At 50.4% G+C, this 15,818-nt stretch overlaps 1 protein-coding gene and 1 long non-coding RNA gene across 2 annotated transcripts in view; one reads left to right on the top strand and one right to left on the bottom strand.

Annotated features, from left to right (window-relative positions):
• Positions 1 to 12,668, bottom strand: LOC128928632 (uncharacterized). The gene is made up of 2 exons (XR_008474030.2): positions 12,338 to 12,668; positions 1 to 11,530 (listed from the first exon to the last, which is right to left on the bottom strand). It is a non-coding gene; the product is annotated as an uncharacterized LOC128928632 (long non-coding RNA).
• HNF1A (HNF1 homeobox A) overlaps positions 10,215 to 15,818 on the top strand; it is a 23,792-nt gene continuing 18,188 nt past the window's right edge. Inside the window, exon 1 of the mRNA XM_054238989.2 lies at positions 10,215 to 10,766. Coding sequence (XP_054094964.1) covers positions 10,441 to 10,766 — 326 coding nt within the window. The 5' untranslated portion in view covers positions 10,215 to 10,440. The remainder of the gene's footprint in view (positions 10,767 to 15,818) is intronic.

Raw genomic sequence — 15,818 nt, forward strand, 5'->3', positions numbered from 1 at the left:
TTTATTTTATTTCTTTACTTTTGCTTTATTTATTTTTTGCATGACTTGAAATTCTTAAGCTAACATGTTTGGAAACTTCTGCTGCATGGAACTAGCATGTCCTTTTCTGTTGAAGAAGAGGATGGAGGGAAAGCAGACGGAGGTGCTGCCAGGCTCCAGGCTTTTCCTTCTACAGGTGTTTTTCTTGGCTGAAGTCTTGGTGCTGCCCTTGAGGGTCACTGTGTGCCCAGACCAGAGCTGGGCAGGGGCGAGAGGGTGATAAGAAGGTCAGCGTGGTCCCTGCACTCCTGGAGTTTACAATCTAATTGGATTGACGAGACGCCTTCAGCAAATCATGAAAAATGCATTCAGAAATTGTGGATAGGGGCATGACCCGAGCCCAGAAGCTCGAGACCAGCCTGGGCAACATGGTGCGAACCCCCATCTCTATTAAAAAAAAAAAAAGAAAGCTGGGCATGGCGGCACATGTCTGTCGTCCCAGCTGCTCAGAAGGCTGAGGTGGGAGGATCACTTGAGCCCAGGAGGTCAGGACTGCAGTAAGCTGTGATTATACCACCTCACTCCAGCCTTGGCAATAGAACAAGACCCTGTCTCAAAAAAAGACAAAATAAAAAATACTGGGAGGCCGAGGTGGGTGGATACCTAAGGTCAGGAGTTCAAGACCAGCCTGGCCAACATGGTGCAACCCTGACTCTACTAAAAATACAAAAATCATCTGGGTGTAGTGGCAGGCACCGGTAATCCCAGTTACTTGGAAGGCTGTGGGAGGAGATTCGCTTGAACCCAGGAGGCGGAGTTTACAGTGAGCTGAGATCCAACCATTGCATTCCATCCAGTCTAGGTGACACAGCAAGACTTTGTCTCAAAAATAAAATAAAAAATGAAATAATGCAGAAAGGAATAAACAGGAAAGTAAAAATCACCCACGTTTCACCACCTAGAGATAACCGCAGATACATCTTTGGAGGCCGTCTTTCCGTACGGCCTGCTGTGGTTTATTCTGATATAAAAATATACACTGTGTGACTTCATTGTACAGGAACTGTTTCCTGGAAGGCTTTTGAATTCTTTTCCCCTGCCCTGCTATCATGTTTATTTTTGTGTATCCCTCCCTGCCAAAGGCAACTGATGTTGACAGTTTGGAGTATGTCCTTCTACATCTCTTTCAAATATATTTCAGAAAAACACATTTTTTTAATTTACTTATTTTTTTTTACAGAGAACAATATTCATCTCTCTGTCCTGTGATGCAAAGATCATCACCCCAGACCCACTAAATCAAAATCTTTGGGGCTGGGTTCCGTGGCTCATGCCTGTAATCCAAGCATTTTGGGAGGTTAAGATTGGAGGACTGCTGGAGCCCAGGAGTTCGAGACCAGCCCGGGCAACATGGCAAGACGCCGTCTTTAAAATAAAAATAAATTAGGGGAAAAAAAGAAGAAAAAATGCTTTGAGTGTAGACTTAGGAATCCGTATTTCTAACCCCTGGTCCCGGGCACTCTGATGCTGTTAGCGTTGCTCCAGCCAGTGAAAGCTCACATCGCTGCAGGCGGCAGGAGAGGACAGCAGGAGATTCTGACCAGGAAGATCTTGAAGACAGTAGCAGCTTGACAAATGAAGGTTTCCAGGTAGAGAGAGCAGCTTGTACAAAGCCACAGAGGTGAGACCGTTCGAGGTATGTTCTCTGATGGCAAATACAGTGGGTGAGGCCTGGGCATGGAGGGGCTGTGCAAGAAGAGGCTGGAAAGATTCCAACGGAGGAGGGCTTCGAGTGCCAAGCTAAGGCATCCACATTTACTCTTCCGGCAGAGTTTGCGAAATAGTGGCACACATGGTAATTGTAGGTGATACCGTACATGTAGGAAGAACATTCTCTCTTTAGCCCCTTCCAAAGTGCTTACATGGAGGAGAATGGTTTGGTTAGGTGCTAGAGGCTATCTCTCACACCCCTCTGACCGCTGCCTAATTGCCTTTTAACATAGAGAAACCCTCCTTAGGCTTAGGGCCTTCTGGTGAAACAAGAGCAAGTGTGCATGCTTTGTTTCCATGTTTTAATGATTGCTTGCTATTTATGGCAAGGGAAGTATCCTTTTTTTTTTTTTTTGAGACAGTCTCTCGCTCCATCACGCAGGCTGGAGTGCAGTGGTGAGATCTTGGCTTACTGCAGCCTCAACCTCTGCCTCCTGGATTCAAGCAATTCTCATGCCTCAGCCACCCAAAGTAGTTGGGATGACAGGCCAGTGCCACCATGCCTGGCTAATTTTTATATTTTTAGTAGAGACAGGGTCTCACCATGTTGGTCGAGCTAGTCTTGAACCTCTAATCTCAAGTGATACTCCTGCCTGGCCTCTCAAAGTGCTGGGATTATAGGCATGAGCCACTGCGCCTGACCAGGACACTGGTTTTCTGTGTATTAAAATTACATAAAGCTTTTCTTGTTAAAATAAGTTTAATTTTATTTTTATTATTTTTTTCTTTTCCCCCCTAATTTTTAAAAAGTGCATTGACAGGAGCAAAACCGCTAGGTAAATAATGCGACAGGCAGTGGTGCTCAGATGTGGCAAATAACCTGCAGGGGACACCAGATTCTTGGCTCTGGGAAATGCAGACCCAGGTCCTTTTGTCTCTAGAGCTCACTGGCAGCGGGGAGGTAATTCAGGTAGAAGGGCCAGCATCAAGGGGGGTTGGCTAATATTTAACAACCGGCTCTCTGAGAAAGCAAAATAAAATACACACACACCAAATCTGACTGACTGTTTCCATGATGTGAATACCCCCAGCTGGGCCGAGTTGACCTCACGGAACAGAGTGGACAGTGATGGCTGCAGCTGTCTCTCTTGGGAGCTTCAATACAGTGGGGGGTGACAAAAGTGGGCAGGGGGTAGGGGCAGGTGGTGGGAGTGGCAAGAAGCCCCTCTACGCCGGAGAAGGGAATGAAGAGGTCAGCCTGGCCAGAGCGTGGGGTTGAGCTGTCCATGCCCTGAATGCCAGGGTGAGGGCTAAAGGGTCAAATGGAATCAGTGACTTCATATGGAGAAGTTTTTACAAGAGAAGAGAACTCAGTTTGGCCAAGGGGCGTGGGGTCGTCATGCTAGTGATCACATAACAGTGATGGTTCAGTCATGTGGAAGGCTTTCAGGGAGCTGGGCACTGTTCAGTTTTTATTTTTTGATTTTTTGAGGTAGGGTCTTGCTCTGTCGCCCAGGCTGGAGTGCAGTGGCTCGATCTCGGCTCACTGCAACCTCCATCTTTCAGGTTCAAGTGATTTTCTGCCTCAGCCTCCTGAGTAGTTGGGATTACAGGCATGCAGGGCTAATTTTTGTATTTTTCGTAGAGATGTTTTGCCATGTTGGCCAGGCTGGTCTCAAACTCCTGACCTCAAATGACCCGCCTGCCTTGGCCTCCCAAAGTGCTGTGATTGTGGGTGTGAGCCACAGCACCTGGCCGCTTGCAGGGTGTTGGGCACTGTGGATATTACTTTATTCATTCTCCTAACCCAAGAGAAGGGGAAACTGAGGCACAGAGAAGTTAAGCAAGTTTATCATGTGGCTGGTAAATGGCAGAGCTAGGCTCCAACCCAGGCACTGTGCTCCAGCCCCTCGGAACCTTAGTCTCTTCACCTGCGAAATCACGGAGGTGACGAGGCCAGTGAGCAGAGGGTTGGAGTTACCCAGAACAAGAACATCAAAAGTAATAATAACGAATATTTAGTCAAGGTTTAGATTCTGGCATCATGGAGATCCAAGTTCAAATCTTAAATCTGCCTTAGCCGATGAGGTTCCTTATCCTGTTAATGCCTTGGTTTCCTTATCTGTAAAATAGGAATATCCTGAAGCTGTTAGATATTAAATGAGAAAATTGCATCTGTCCATTAAGTTGAAAAGGTAGTAGGGTGAGAAGGAGAACCGTCCGTTTGAATGCAGGAGGGCCTTGGGCATTGTCTGGACTGAAGGACAAAGGTCAGCTGAATTGCAAAAGAGCTCTGAGACTGGCTGAAGGGACACTCGTCTTGTGCTGGCTGCTAAGACCAAGCGGGAAGCCTGTGCCTTACCCGAATCGTAGTCTGGCAAACAGCTGCTCACCCAGTAGAAGAGAACTGCGATAAAACTCACAGCCACCATTTATTGACTATCTACTGTGTCCCAGGACACAGCAGAATATTTTAGAGAATTTGCAAAGGAAACACAGCGACACCTTCTGGACGCCTTGCAAACTACCAGCTCAGGGGAAAAGTTTGAATGTTCGATGGAAGGAACTTCCTTTCCACAATGCCAAGATTTTTGTGAAGCCGAGTGCATGGCAGTTGTGATAAAAAGCAAGCGCCATGCAAAAGTTATTGTTACACAATAACAGGAAAGGAGGGTGGTAGCGTCCAATCTAATTTCAAGGTTTGAGCAGCTGTGGACAGCGCAGCAGGCACACGCATCCCGTTAGTGCATCTTTACAGGTAGTTAAGAATGAGCGAAAATATTGCTTTTTCTTTTAATTTATGTGCATTATTTTTTTCAAGCAGCTAATAAGTTGATAGGACATACTTAGTAGTTGTCTTGGCCTACCTACTGCACTTACTAAACATACCTGTTTAATTTTTAATTTTCAATTTTTTTTGAGACGGAGTCTTGCTCTATCGCCCAGGCTGGAGCACAGTGGTGGGAGCATGGCTCACTGCAACCTCCACCTCCCAGGTTAGAGCAATTCTCCTGCATCAGCCTCCCAAGTAGCTGGGATTATAGGTGCCCACCACCATGCCCAGATAATTTTTGCATTTTTAGTAGAGACAGGTTTTCACCATGTTGGCCAGGCTGGTCTTGAACTCCTGACTGCAGTGATCTGCCCACTTTGGCCTCCCAAAGTGCTGGGATTACAGGCGTGAGACATCATGCCCAGCCACTATTCATTTTTTTTCCTCAGTGATTCCCTAGTCTGTTGCCTTAACCACTCAGCCCTGACTACAGCTCTTTTTTGCAGTGATTCTCAAGAATGCAAATGCCACTCCTGACCTTGAGTTAATTCAGCTTTGGCTCCTGAGTGTGGGGGAAGGGCAGGCTGGGGCTGGAACTTTCTGCTTGTGTACCTCTCTCCTTAGACTCTCTGGAGGCTCCTCCCCAAACTCTGTCATTCCCTCTCCCACCAAATCCACCTGCTGTCCCAGACTCAAATGCTCAGCCACCTAGCTGCCTGAGGACCCAGCAGTTCATGAGTTTACATGCTGGGGACAGGAGTCAGGCCCCACCCTTCTTGCTCCCTACGGCTCCCCGGAAAGGGAAAGTCAGCAAGGGGCGGCTGCAGGCAGCAAGGAGAGTAAGCAGGAGAGCCTCAAAGCCACGAAGGAACAGCACACAGCCTCTTCCCTGTCCTTTAGCCTGTACTTGAGAATGCTGTCACCAGCAGTAAGTGGCCCAATCTCACAGCAACTTGAATGGGGGTTTACAAAAATATGCACTTGGCCGGGTGTGGTGGCTCATGCCTGTAAATCCCAGCACTTTAGGAGGTTGAGGAGGGCAGATCACCTGAGGTCAGGAGTTCGAGACCAGCCTGGCCAACATGGTGAAACCCCGTCTCTACTAAAAACACAAAATTAGCTGGGTGTGGTGGCATGCGCCTGTAGTCCCAGCTACTCAGGAGGCTGAGGTAGGAGGATTTCTTGAACCCAGGAGGCAGAGGTTGCAGTGAGCCAAGATCACACCACTGCACTCTAGCCTGGGCAATAAAGAGAGACTGTCTCAAAAATAAAAATAAAAAATAAGTGCACTGGATGAAAGAGGGTACCACTCTGCTTACAGCAAGGGCTGCCAACTTGTCCTGCATAGCCAGCCTGCCTGGCTCAGGGGGACTTAACGCCCAGCTCTGAGGGACTCTGAGCAGTCATTTAACCTCTCTGAGCCTCTCTTTCCTCCCTGGAGAAGGGGAATTATAATGGTTCCTCATTCATAGAGTTGTTCTTAGAATGAAATACTTTACCGGCTATATGAGTAATATTTTGGGAGGCTGAGGTGGGAGGATTGCTTGAGCCCAGGGGTTCGAGACCAGCCTGGACAACATGGCAAAACCTCGTCTCTACAAAAAACACAAAAATTAGCCAGCCATGGTGGCGCATGCTTGTAGTCCCAGCTACTGCAGAGGCTGAGGTGGGAGGATCACGGGAGCCCCAGAGGTATAGGTTGCAGTTTGCCAAGATTGTGCCACTGTACTCCAGCCTGGGCAACAGAAGGAGACCCTGTCTCAAAAAACAAACAAACAAAAAAGATAAATGAATGAATGAATGAGCAAGCTGGGCATGATGGTGCATACCTGTAGTCCCAGCTACTTGGGATGCTGAGGTAGGAGGATCACTTGAGGCCAGGAGTTCTTTAATTTTTAAAATAAAAAGTTATTTGTATAAATAAAATTTTAATTTAAACCAAATTATTTTAAATGAAATATAACATTATATTAACATATATATAATATAATTTTAATTAAATCTAATTTTAAATTATTCTAAATGTGAACTTTTTTTTTGAGACAGTCTCACTCTATTGCCCAGCTGGAGTGCAGTGGTGCAATCTTAGCTCACTGCAACCTCCAGCTCCTGGGTCCAAGTAATTATCTACCTCAGCCTCCCGAGTAGCTGGGATTACAGGTGCTCGCCACCACGCCTGGCTAATTTTTGTATTTTTAGTAGAGATGGGGTTTCACCATCTTGGCCAGTCTTGAACTCCTGACTTCATGATCTACCCACCTCAGCCTCCCAAAGTGCTGGGATTACAGGCGTGAGCCACTGTGCCCAGCCAAAAGTTAACTTTTGCATTTTTCTTTTCTTTTTTTTTTTTTGAGATGGTGTCTTGCTGTGTTGCCCAGGATGGAGTGCAGTGGTGTGATCTTGGCTCACTGCAACCTCTGCCTCTCAGGTTCAAGTGATTCTCCTGCCTCAGCCTTCTGAGGCCAATTTTTTATTTTTAGGAGAGACGGGGTTTCACCATTTGATCAGGCTGGTCTCGAACTCCTGACCTCCCACCTGATCCACCCACCTAAGCCTCCCAAAAGTGCTGGGATCACAGGTGTGAGCCACTGTGTCCAGTTTAAATTTCCTTAATTTAAAAATTTAACTCAATATATTTTTAAAAAATTATCATTTCAACAAGTGACATAAACCATCTTTCAAATGCTTGGTAGCCACATCTGGCTGGTGGTGAGGGCAGGGCCTGTCTATTTTGTTTATCACAGATTATTTTACATTAGTTAAAAAATACTTTTTAAGGCTGGGCATGATGGCTCATGCCTACATAATTCCAGCACTTTGGGAGGCTGAGGTGGGAGGATCTCTTGAGTCCAGGAGTTTGAGACCACCCTGGGAAACACAGTGAAACTCTGTTTCTACCAAACGCACAAAAAAAAAAAAAAAAAAAATGAGCTGGATGTGGTCGCGAACACCAAGTAGTCCCAGCTACTTGGAAGGCTGAGGTGGGAGGATGATTTGAGCCCAGGAGGCAGAGGTTGTAGTAAGCTGAGATCATGCCATTGCATTCTAGCCTGGGCAACAGAGCCAGATCCTGTCTCAAAAAATAAAAATAAATAAAAATGAAAAAAATAAAAATAAAAACAAATCTCAGAAAGCACACATGAAATCATAGGATAAGTATATCTCAATAAAATGAAAACAATTTTTGTATTGATTTACATACTATCGAACTCGCCCTTTTAAAACGTGCAATTCAGAGGGTTTTAGTACAGAGTTGTGAGATATCACCACAATCAATTACAGAACATTTTCATCATCCTAGAGAAGCCGCAGCGCCCACGGAGCAGCCGGCCCCATTCTGTCTCCCACTCAGGCTCTGACAACCACGAATCTCCTTTCTGTCTATCTGGAGTTGCCTGTTCTGGACTTTTCATATAAATGGACCCAGACGCGATGTGGTCTTTAGTGACTGCTTTTTCACTTAGTATCATGTTTTCAAGGCTCGTGCCTTGGCATATATGGGAACGCCATTCCTTTATATGACCAAAGAATATGCCATTGCATCGGCTGGACACAGTGGCTCATGCCTGTAATCTCAGCACTTTGGGGGGCTTAGGGTAGGCACATCACCTAAGGTGAGGAGCTCGAGACCAGCCTGGCCAACATGGTAAAACCCCATCTCTACCAAAAATACAAAAATTAGCTGGGCTTGGTGGTACACACCTGTAGTTCCAGATACTTGGGAGGCTGAGGCAGGAGAATCGCTTGAACCTGGGAAGCGAAGGTTGCAGTGAGCCGAGATTACACCACTGCATTCCAGCCTGGGCAACGGAGTGGGACTCCATCTCAAACAACAAGAAAACAGCAACAATCTTTCTCTATTGCAGTTGAAAAATAAAAAAAAAGATGTATGTATTCATATGCGTGTCTACACCATTGCACGGTTGTGCCATGTTTCATTCATTCATCAGGTGATGAACATTTATGCTTTTTCCATCTTTCGGCTCTTGTGAATGAAGCTGCTATGAGCATTCATGCAGAAGTTTTTGTGTAGACATCTGTTTTAAGTTCTTTGGGGTCTTGCATTAATTTTAGTTTTTAAAATATAGTGCATAAAAATGTTATTTACCTTGATGATTGGGTTTTTTGGCACTCCTTTAAAATTTGCACCTGGGGCTGCCAGGCATGGTGGCTCATGTGTGTAATGCTAGCACTTTGGGAGGCTGAGGTGGGTGGATGGTTTGAGCCCAGGAGTTTGAGACCAATGTAGGCAGCATAGCAAAACCGCATGTCCAGAAAAAATAGACACACAAGGCCAGGCACGGTGGCTCACACCTGTAATCCCAGCACTTTGGGAGGCCGAGGCAGGCGAATCACTTGAGGTCAGGAATTTGAGACCAGCCTGCCCAACATGGTGAAACTCCATTTCTGTGAAGAATACAAAAAAATTAGCTGAGTGTGGTGGCATGTGCCTGTAATCTCAGCTACTTGGGAGGCTGAGGCAGGAGAATCACGAACCTAGGAGGCAGAGGTTGCAGTGAGCCAAGATCGCTCCACTGCACTCCAAACCTGAGTGACAGAGCGAGACTCCATCTGAAACACACACCCCAAAATACACACAACATACACACAAAATAAGCAGGGCGTGATGGTGTGTGCCTGCAGCGCCAGCTACTTGGGTACTTGGGTACTTGGGTGATGGAGGCAGGAGGATCACCTAAACCCAGGAAGTCAAGGCTGCAGTTAGCCATGATCGAGCCACTGCACTCCAGCCTGGGTGACCGAGTGAGAACCTGGCTCAAAAAATACAAAATAAATTTGCACCCAGGGCAAGTGCCACACTCGCCTCAACTCAGTCTCACCTTGCAAGTCTTGTTCTTTGCTGGCTGTGTGGCCTTGGACACGTTGCTTACCTCTTAGAGCCTCAATTTCCTCCCCTATAAAACGGGGATAATCCTGGTACCTACTCAGAGTTGGTAGCAGAATGCAATGAAGTGAAGTTGTGCTTACAGACCCCCACCCTGTTCTCAGCACATGGTAGTCAACATATTTTCCTACAGGGAGGCCTGGTGTCAGGCTGGGAGTGGGGCGGAAGGGTCCCAAAATGGCCGTGCGCTTCCTCTGCCCTTGAGAAGAGCTAGCCCAGCTGTCTGTCTGGAGTTCCCTGCTGCAGCTGCTTCCGTAAGCAGCAAGCATTTTTTTTTTTTTTTTGAGATGGAGTTTTGCTCTCGTTGCCCAGGCTGGAGTGCAATGGCATGATCTCAGCTCACTGCAACCTCCGCTTCCTGGGTTCAAGCGATTCTCCTGCTTCAGCCTCCTGAGTAGCTGGGATCACAGGTGTGTGCCACCACGCCTGACTAATTTTTTATTTTTAGTATGTTGCCCAGGCTGGTCTCAAACTACCAACCTCAGGTGATCCGCTCACCTCAGCCTCCCTAAGCACTGGGATTACAGGCATGCGCCACCGCGCCTGGCCAGCAGCAAGCGTTTTTTGCTCTCCTGTCTCAGCCTGATGCCCTGACAAGGTTCTTTTGGGGGTGGGACCCAATGCTGCTCACCTGATGGCCTCCCCCGCTCCCAGCACCTTCCATCCCAGCTGCTCAGGGCCCCTCATCTGCGCTGCCCCTGCCCTCCCCTCTGCCCACTCCCATGGAAGGCCATAGCTCCCTGCCCCTCTCTGCTGCCATGAGGCCTGCACTTTGCAGGGCTGAAGTCCAAAGTTCAGTCCCTTCGCTAAGCACACGGATAAATATGAACCTTGGAGAATTTCCCCAGCTCCAATGTAAACAGAGCAGGCAGGGGCCCTGATTCACTGGCCGCTGGGGCCAGGGTTGGGGGTTGGGGGTGCCCACAGGGCTTGGCTAGTGGGGTTTTGGGGGGGCAGTAGGTGCAAGGTGTTTGGTTTGTGTCCACCCGCCGGCAGGCAAACGCAACCCACGCGGTGGGGGAGGCGGCTGGCGTGGTGGACCCAGGCCGCGTGGCCCCGGGGCAGCTGAGCCATGGTCTCTAAACTGAGTCAGCTGCAGACGGAGCTCCTGGCGGCCCTGCTCGAGTCAGGGCTGAGCAAAGAGGCACTGATCCAGGCGCTGGGTGAGCCGGGGCCCTACCTGCTGGCTGGAGATGGCCCCCTGGACAAGGGGGAGGCATGCGGCAGCGGTCGAGGGGAGCTGCCTGAGCTGCCCAATGGGCTGGGAGAGACTCGGGGCTCCGAGGACGAGACGGACGACGATGGGGAAGACTTCACGCCACCCATCCTCAAAGAGCTGGAGAACCTCAGCCCCGAGGAGGCAGCCCACCAGAAAGCCGTGGTGGAGGCCCTTCTGCAGTAAGCAGCCCTTCCCCGTCCCAGCGCCCGGGACAGCCCAGAGGGGCCCCCTCAGCTCCTAGGTAGCCCCGCTTCTGAGTCGAGTCCCCACGAGCTTCAGCTTTGAGCCTAGTTGCCAGCAAGGGGGACAGGGGCTCTGAGAGCCGGGGTCCTCGCTTGGATGTTTGAGCCTCCAGCCCTGAGCTGCTCCTCTCCAGAGTCCCACAACCCATGAGCCAAGACTTCAGCCCAGTCCTTGGGAAGGGGGGACATTTCCCGAGGGTCCAAGAAGGGAGAAAAGGTGGGTGAATTCCCATTTCAAATGCCTGGATGACCGGGGGGTGGTGGAAATTTTTAGCCACTATGATCATTTGTACTCCCCAGACCCTCACTTCTGCCCTGATTCCTCAGGGGGTGGGTAGGCTCTGGGGGCTAGGGAGCACGTCTGGAGAGCACGGCCAGGGAGCACGGCCGGGGAGCATGACCGGGGAGGAGAGCCGGGGAGGAGGGCTCGAAGCCGGGGTTTTGGGGGTTCCCCTGGCTTCCCAAGGACTCACGCATTCAGCCAGAGAAGCCCAGATCCTTCTTACCTGAGGCAGGCAGAGCCTCGAGGTGGGAGCTGGTCCCTTTCCCTGCGCGGCCGCAGGCACCCCACCTCACCAGCAGGCGCCATTAGAGGCTCCCCGTTCCACATCCCATCTGCTGGTGGACTCCCCGTCTCCCGAAGAACTGGGTGGGTCCTGAGCTCGATGCCGCCCCTCTCCTCAGCAGAGCTGACCTAGTTACTAATTACCCACATGCTTTATTATTTCTCTTTTGTTTTATAAATTTATAAATGGCGAAAGGCTCTGATAAGGTCTGTGATCATTAACTTGTAGGAATGGTGGCCTGGAGAGATCTGGGCCAACCCACCTCCCACCTAATGGGGGGGGTGGGGGTGTGGGAGAAGGAAGGGTGGCCTGGGGGCTGCAGGGGCTCCCTGACCTCCACCCTAAAGTGCCTGCTTGGGGAGGTTCACTACTTCCTGGGCGCTGTGCTGAGGTTTCACGGGAATGATTTCCCTTCTTGTTGAGAGGAGCCCTGGGCAGAAGCTACTGACGGCGCCGCTTCACAAATTGGAAACGGGCTCAGAGCGAGGACGGAGCTTGACTAAGTTCACCCAACTGAGGGCCCACACCTACTCTGTTTGGTGCTGGCAATTGCTACCGGGGACAGAGGCCTGCAGGAGGTGGGCAGGGAGTCAGAGACAGAGTAGCCCCAAAGATGCTCGAAAGGGGCCCATCTCTTTTCTGTCCAAGGTCCTGATCCCAACTGGGGTGGGGGAGGGCTGGTAGATTCCTGCCTTCCCAGAGGCCTCAGGGAGCCTCCGGAGGGCCCCGGGACAGGGGGCAGGGGAGCAGCCAGGGCCCCCTGACTTGGCAGGAAGAGGAGGGCAAAGGACTCCGGAGCTGCAGGGGAGGGGCAAAGAGTAGGCATCCCAGACCCAGGGCGAAGGCAACCCGGACGGGGTGGGGCTGGGCCTGACCTGCACAGGGCCCCAGATGGGACTGGGGGCTTTGGGGTGAGGGGAGGGGAGGGGGATGCTTTCTTACCTGGCTGAGTGAGCGCTCTCGGTCAGCAGCCGCCTTTGGCGGGGGATGGTGGGGTTGGGGGAGGCTCGATCCACAGCATTTGAGGGGAAAGCAGAGGTCAAAGTGCTTCCTAGGGACCAGTAGAGACCTGGAAGCTGAGGCAGATAGGGTAGAGAGAAAGAGAGGCCACCGGGGGAGATGGAGAGAGCAGCTGGGAGGAGCAGAACTGAGGAGCCGGGGGATGGGGGCTCAGACCCAGCTGGGAGAAGGGGCACGGGGAGAATGAGGCACCCCAAGCTTGCAAGGAGGCTGGAGTGCTTCCCGCTGCCCCGATTGGGTTTTCTTTAATGCTAACAGCATGCTATTTACTTTCCATTTAAATTTGAGATGTTGCTATAAATTATCAACCAGCTCCTTGTTCCTGCGGAGTTTATAACTAACTACCTGGGTTACTTATTGTTCAGGTAACAAAAGGGATCAGAAAACACCCTGAGTGAAAAAAAAGTGGGGCCTCCAGCCTCAGGGTTGGGGAAGGGGCCAGGGAGAGAGGGGCGGGGGACCCCTGCTGAAGGGCCAGGCCATCGGGGAGGTTAAGGCTGGGAAGATGGTGCAGAAGCAGAATGTCTATAGTAGAAGCTGTTTCCTGGGAGAAGTCCGTGTCTGGGAAGAAGCCTGGGTGGGTCCTGGGTGCCAGGCCTCCCTGGGGTACCCCATGTTTGTGGCTACAGCAGGAACCTGAGCTCGTTCTTCAGATCTCCCCCTTAGTTCCCTGTGTGACCTTGGGCAAGTCTGTTCCTCTCCTTCTGCCCTCAGTTTTCCTCGCTGGCCAAGGAATAAAATCTAAACTCCCTGCCTTGGTTTCATTCCCCTCCCTCCACCCACCAAATTCCCTGTTCTCTGCCCAGGTCTTTCTCTTCCTCACTTACTTTGCTGCAGTCATTGTGGCTTTGCTGTTCCTCAGTACCCCAAGCTGATTCCCACCCCAGGGCCTTTGCATGTGCTCTTCCTCCAGCTTGGAACCTCTTTCCAGATCTTCACATGGCCGGTTCCTTCTCCTTCAGCTCCCTGGTTGCTCCATCCTAAAGGGGCCCCGCCTCCCGTCACTCTCTTCCACTGCTGTCATTTTCTTTCTCCTGCTCCCTGTCATGACTTGTTATCATCTGGTTTATCTGTTTTCTATCTCCTACCGTGAAAATAGAAGCTCTTCAAGGGCAAGGCCTGTGTTACCTTACTCGCCATGTGTACCCTCCATCCGGCCCACTGGCTGGTGCACCACAGGAGTGAATGAGTGACCAGGATTCTCTGAGGACATCCGCTGCCCTGTTAGCCAGGGCTCAGCAGCCTGAGACGTGGCCAAGGGAGAAGCTGGGACCCTGGGTTCCTTCCTGGGTGTCCTCCCAGGTCCTTTCTGTCTTTGATCAGCTCAAACTCCAACCTGTTTTTTTTTTTTTTTTTTGAGATGGAGTTCCCCTCTTGTCACCCAGGCTGGAGTGCAATGGTGCAATCTCGGCTCACTTCAACCTCTACCTCCCAGGTTCAAGCGATTCTCCTGCCTCAACCTCCCAAGTAGCTTGGATTACAGGCGCGTCCACCATGCCTGGCTGATTTTTTTGTATTTTAGTATAGACGGGGTTTCACTATGTTGGCCAGGCTGGTCTTGAACTCCCGACCTCAGTTGATCCACCCGCCTTGGACTCCCAAAGTGCTGAGATTACAGGTGTGAGCCACGACACCCGGCCTTCAAACCGCAACCTTGAAGCTCTCTGATCCTGCCCATCAGGCAGCACCCGGGCACCGAGACCCAGGAAGACAGTAGCCAAGGGAAGACAGAGGATCTGATGTCCCTGACAAAAGCGAGCCCGCCTGCATCCTAATCCCAGCTCTGCCCTTTCTAGCTTGGGCAGGTGATTTTATTTTTCTGAGCCTCAGTTTTGTCTGCAGGGTAGAGGTGACAATAAGCCTTGTCCACAAGGTTAAATGGCATGGCACTTGTAGAGTACACATGTAGTAAGTGTGATATACAGCACTTATTATCAGTGATCCCATTTTACAGATGAGCAAATTAAGGTTCAGAGAGGCAGTACCTTACCCAATGAAACTCTTCCAAAGGACTGAAGGAAGGCCAGGACTTGGTCCCAGGTCCTCCTACCTCAGGCTCCATACAGCAACCTTGAGTCCCCAGGCATTCCTGCTATTCAACTTGACCATCAACTCACTTCCATGCAGTGCTTCGGCCGTCACCAACAGGGAGGCCCTTAGAGATGCCCTAAGCGCACTTCTTCCTCCCGGCCATCTCTGAAGTCTGAAATATTATTAGCCCCGTTTCACAGATGAGGAAACTGAGGCACATGGAGGTTAAGCAAAGAATCAAGGCCAGCTCTAAAGGCCCCACACTGAGAAGTCAGCCCCCTCTCCAGATGTGGAGATGAACGCCACAACCTTGAATGCCCTGAAACCCAAGGGGCCAGAGGGCCAAAGGCTCAAAGCCTTGGATGTCTGATCGACCCTGGAATGGGCAGGAGGAAAGAGGAAGATGTGGGTGGGTCTTCACCTCTCCTGGACTCTGCTGTGTGAGGCCGAGGGTCTCCAGGGCTGTGTTAAGATGATGATGACGACAATATTGTTCTGCGAGTTCAGCACGTGCTGTGCACCAGGCCCTGCCCTAAGTTCGGCCTTCCTATGTGCAGCTCATTTAGTTTTCCCAGTAGCAGTGAGAGGTAGGGGTGTGTTTCCTCCACGGTGCAGGGCAGAGGTGGGTCATGTAAGAGTGCATGTGGCTAGGTCGCAGTGATGGGACTGGAACCCACCGTGGTTTGACTCTCACACCCCTTAGAGTCAAAGCAGGAGATGCCTGGAGACTTGGCCTCTTAGCTCTTTTTTTTTTTTTCAGATGGAGTCTCACTCTGTCACTGGAGCTGGAGTATAGTGGCATAATCTTGGCTCATTGCAACCTCCACCTCCCAGGTTCAAGTGATCCTCCTGCCTCAGTCTCCTGCGTAGCTGGGACCATGGGCATGTGACACCATGCCCAGCTAATTTTTGTATTTTTAGTAGAGATGGGGTTTCACCATGTTGGCCAGGCTGGTCTCCAACTCCTGACCTGATATGATCCACCTGCCTTGGCCTCCCCAAGTGCTGGGATTACAGGCGTGAGCCACCGTGCCTGGTCTTGGCCTCTTAGTTCTGAGCCAGGACAGCTGAAGAAGCTGCCCTCAAAAAGAGTCAGGCCCTTGGAGACTGTGTGTGTGTGTGTGTAAGAGACACACAGAAGAGAGAGAGTGATAGAAAGAAGGTGGGGAGTCAGGGGAGAGAGAGAGATACATTGATTCAGTAGGTTCTAGAAAAAAGTGGCACAGGTGGCTTCTCCCAGGAAAGGGAAAGATGAGCCCTCTTGGCTCTCTGTCCTAACTGGCATTGAAAGTTCACTTTTTTGTTGTGGATTTGTTGCCCAACTCTACAGGGAACTGTTTAAAAGTAGAACATTCATAGAAGCTCATTTTAA

This window comes from Callithrix jacchus, chromosome 9, assembly GCF_049354715.1.
Source record: "Callithrix jacchus isolate 240 chromosome 9, calJac240_pri, whole genome shotgun sequence".
NCBI lineage: Eukaryota > Metazoa > Chordata > Mammalia > Primates > Cebidae > Callithrix > Callithrix jacchus.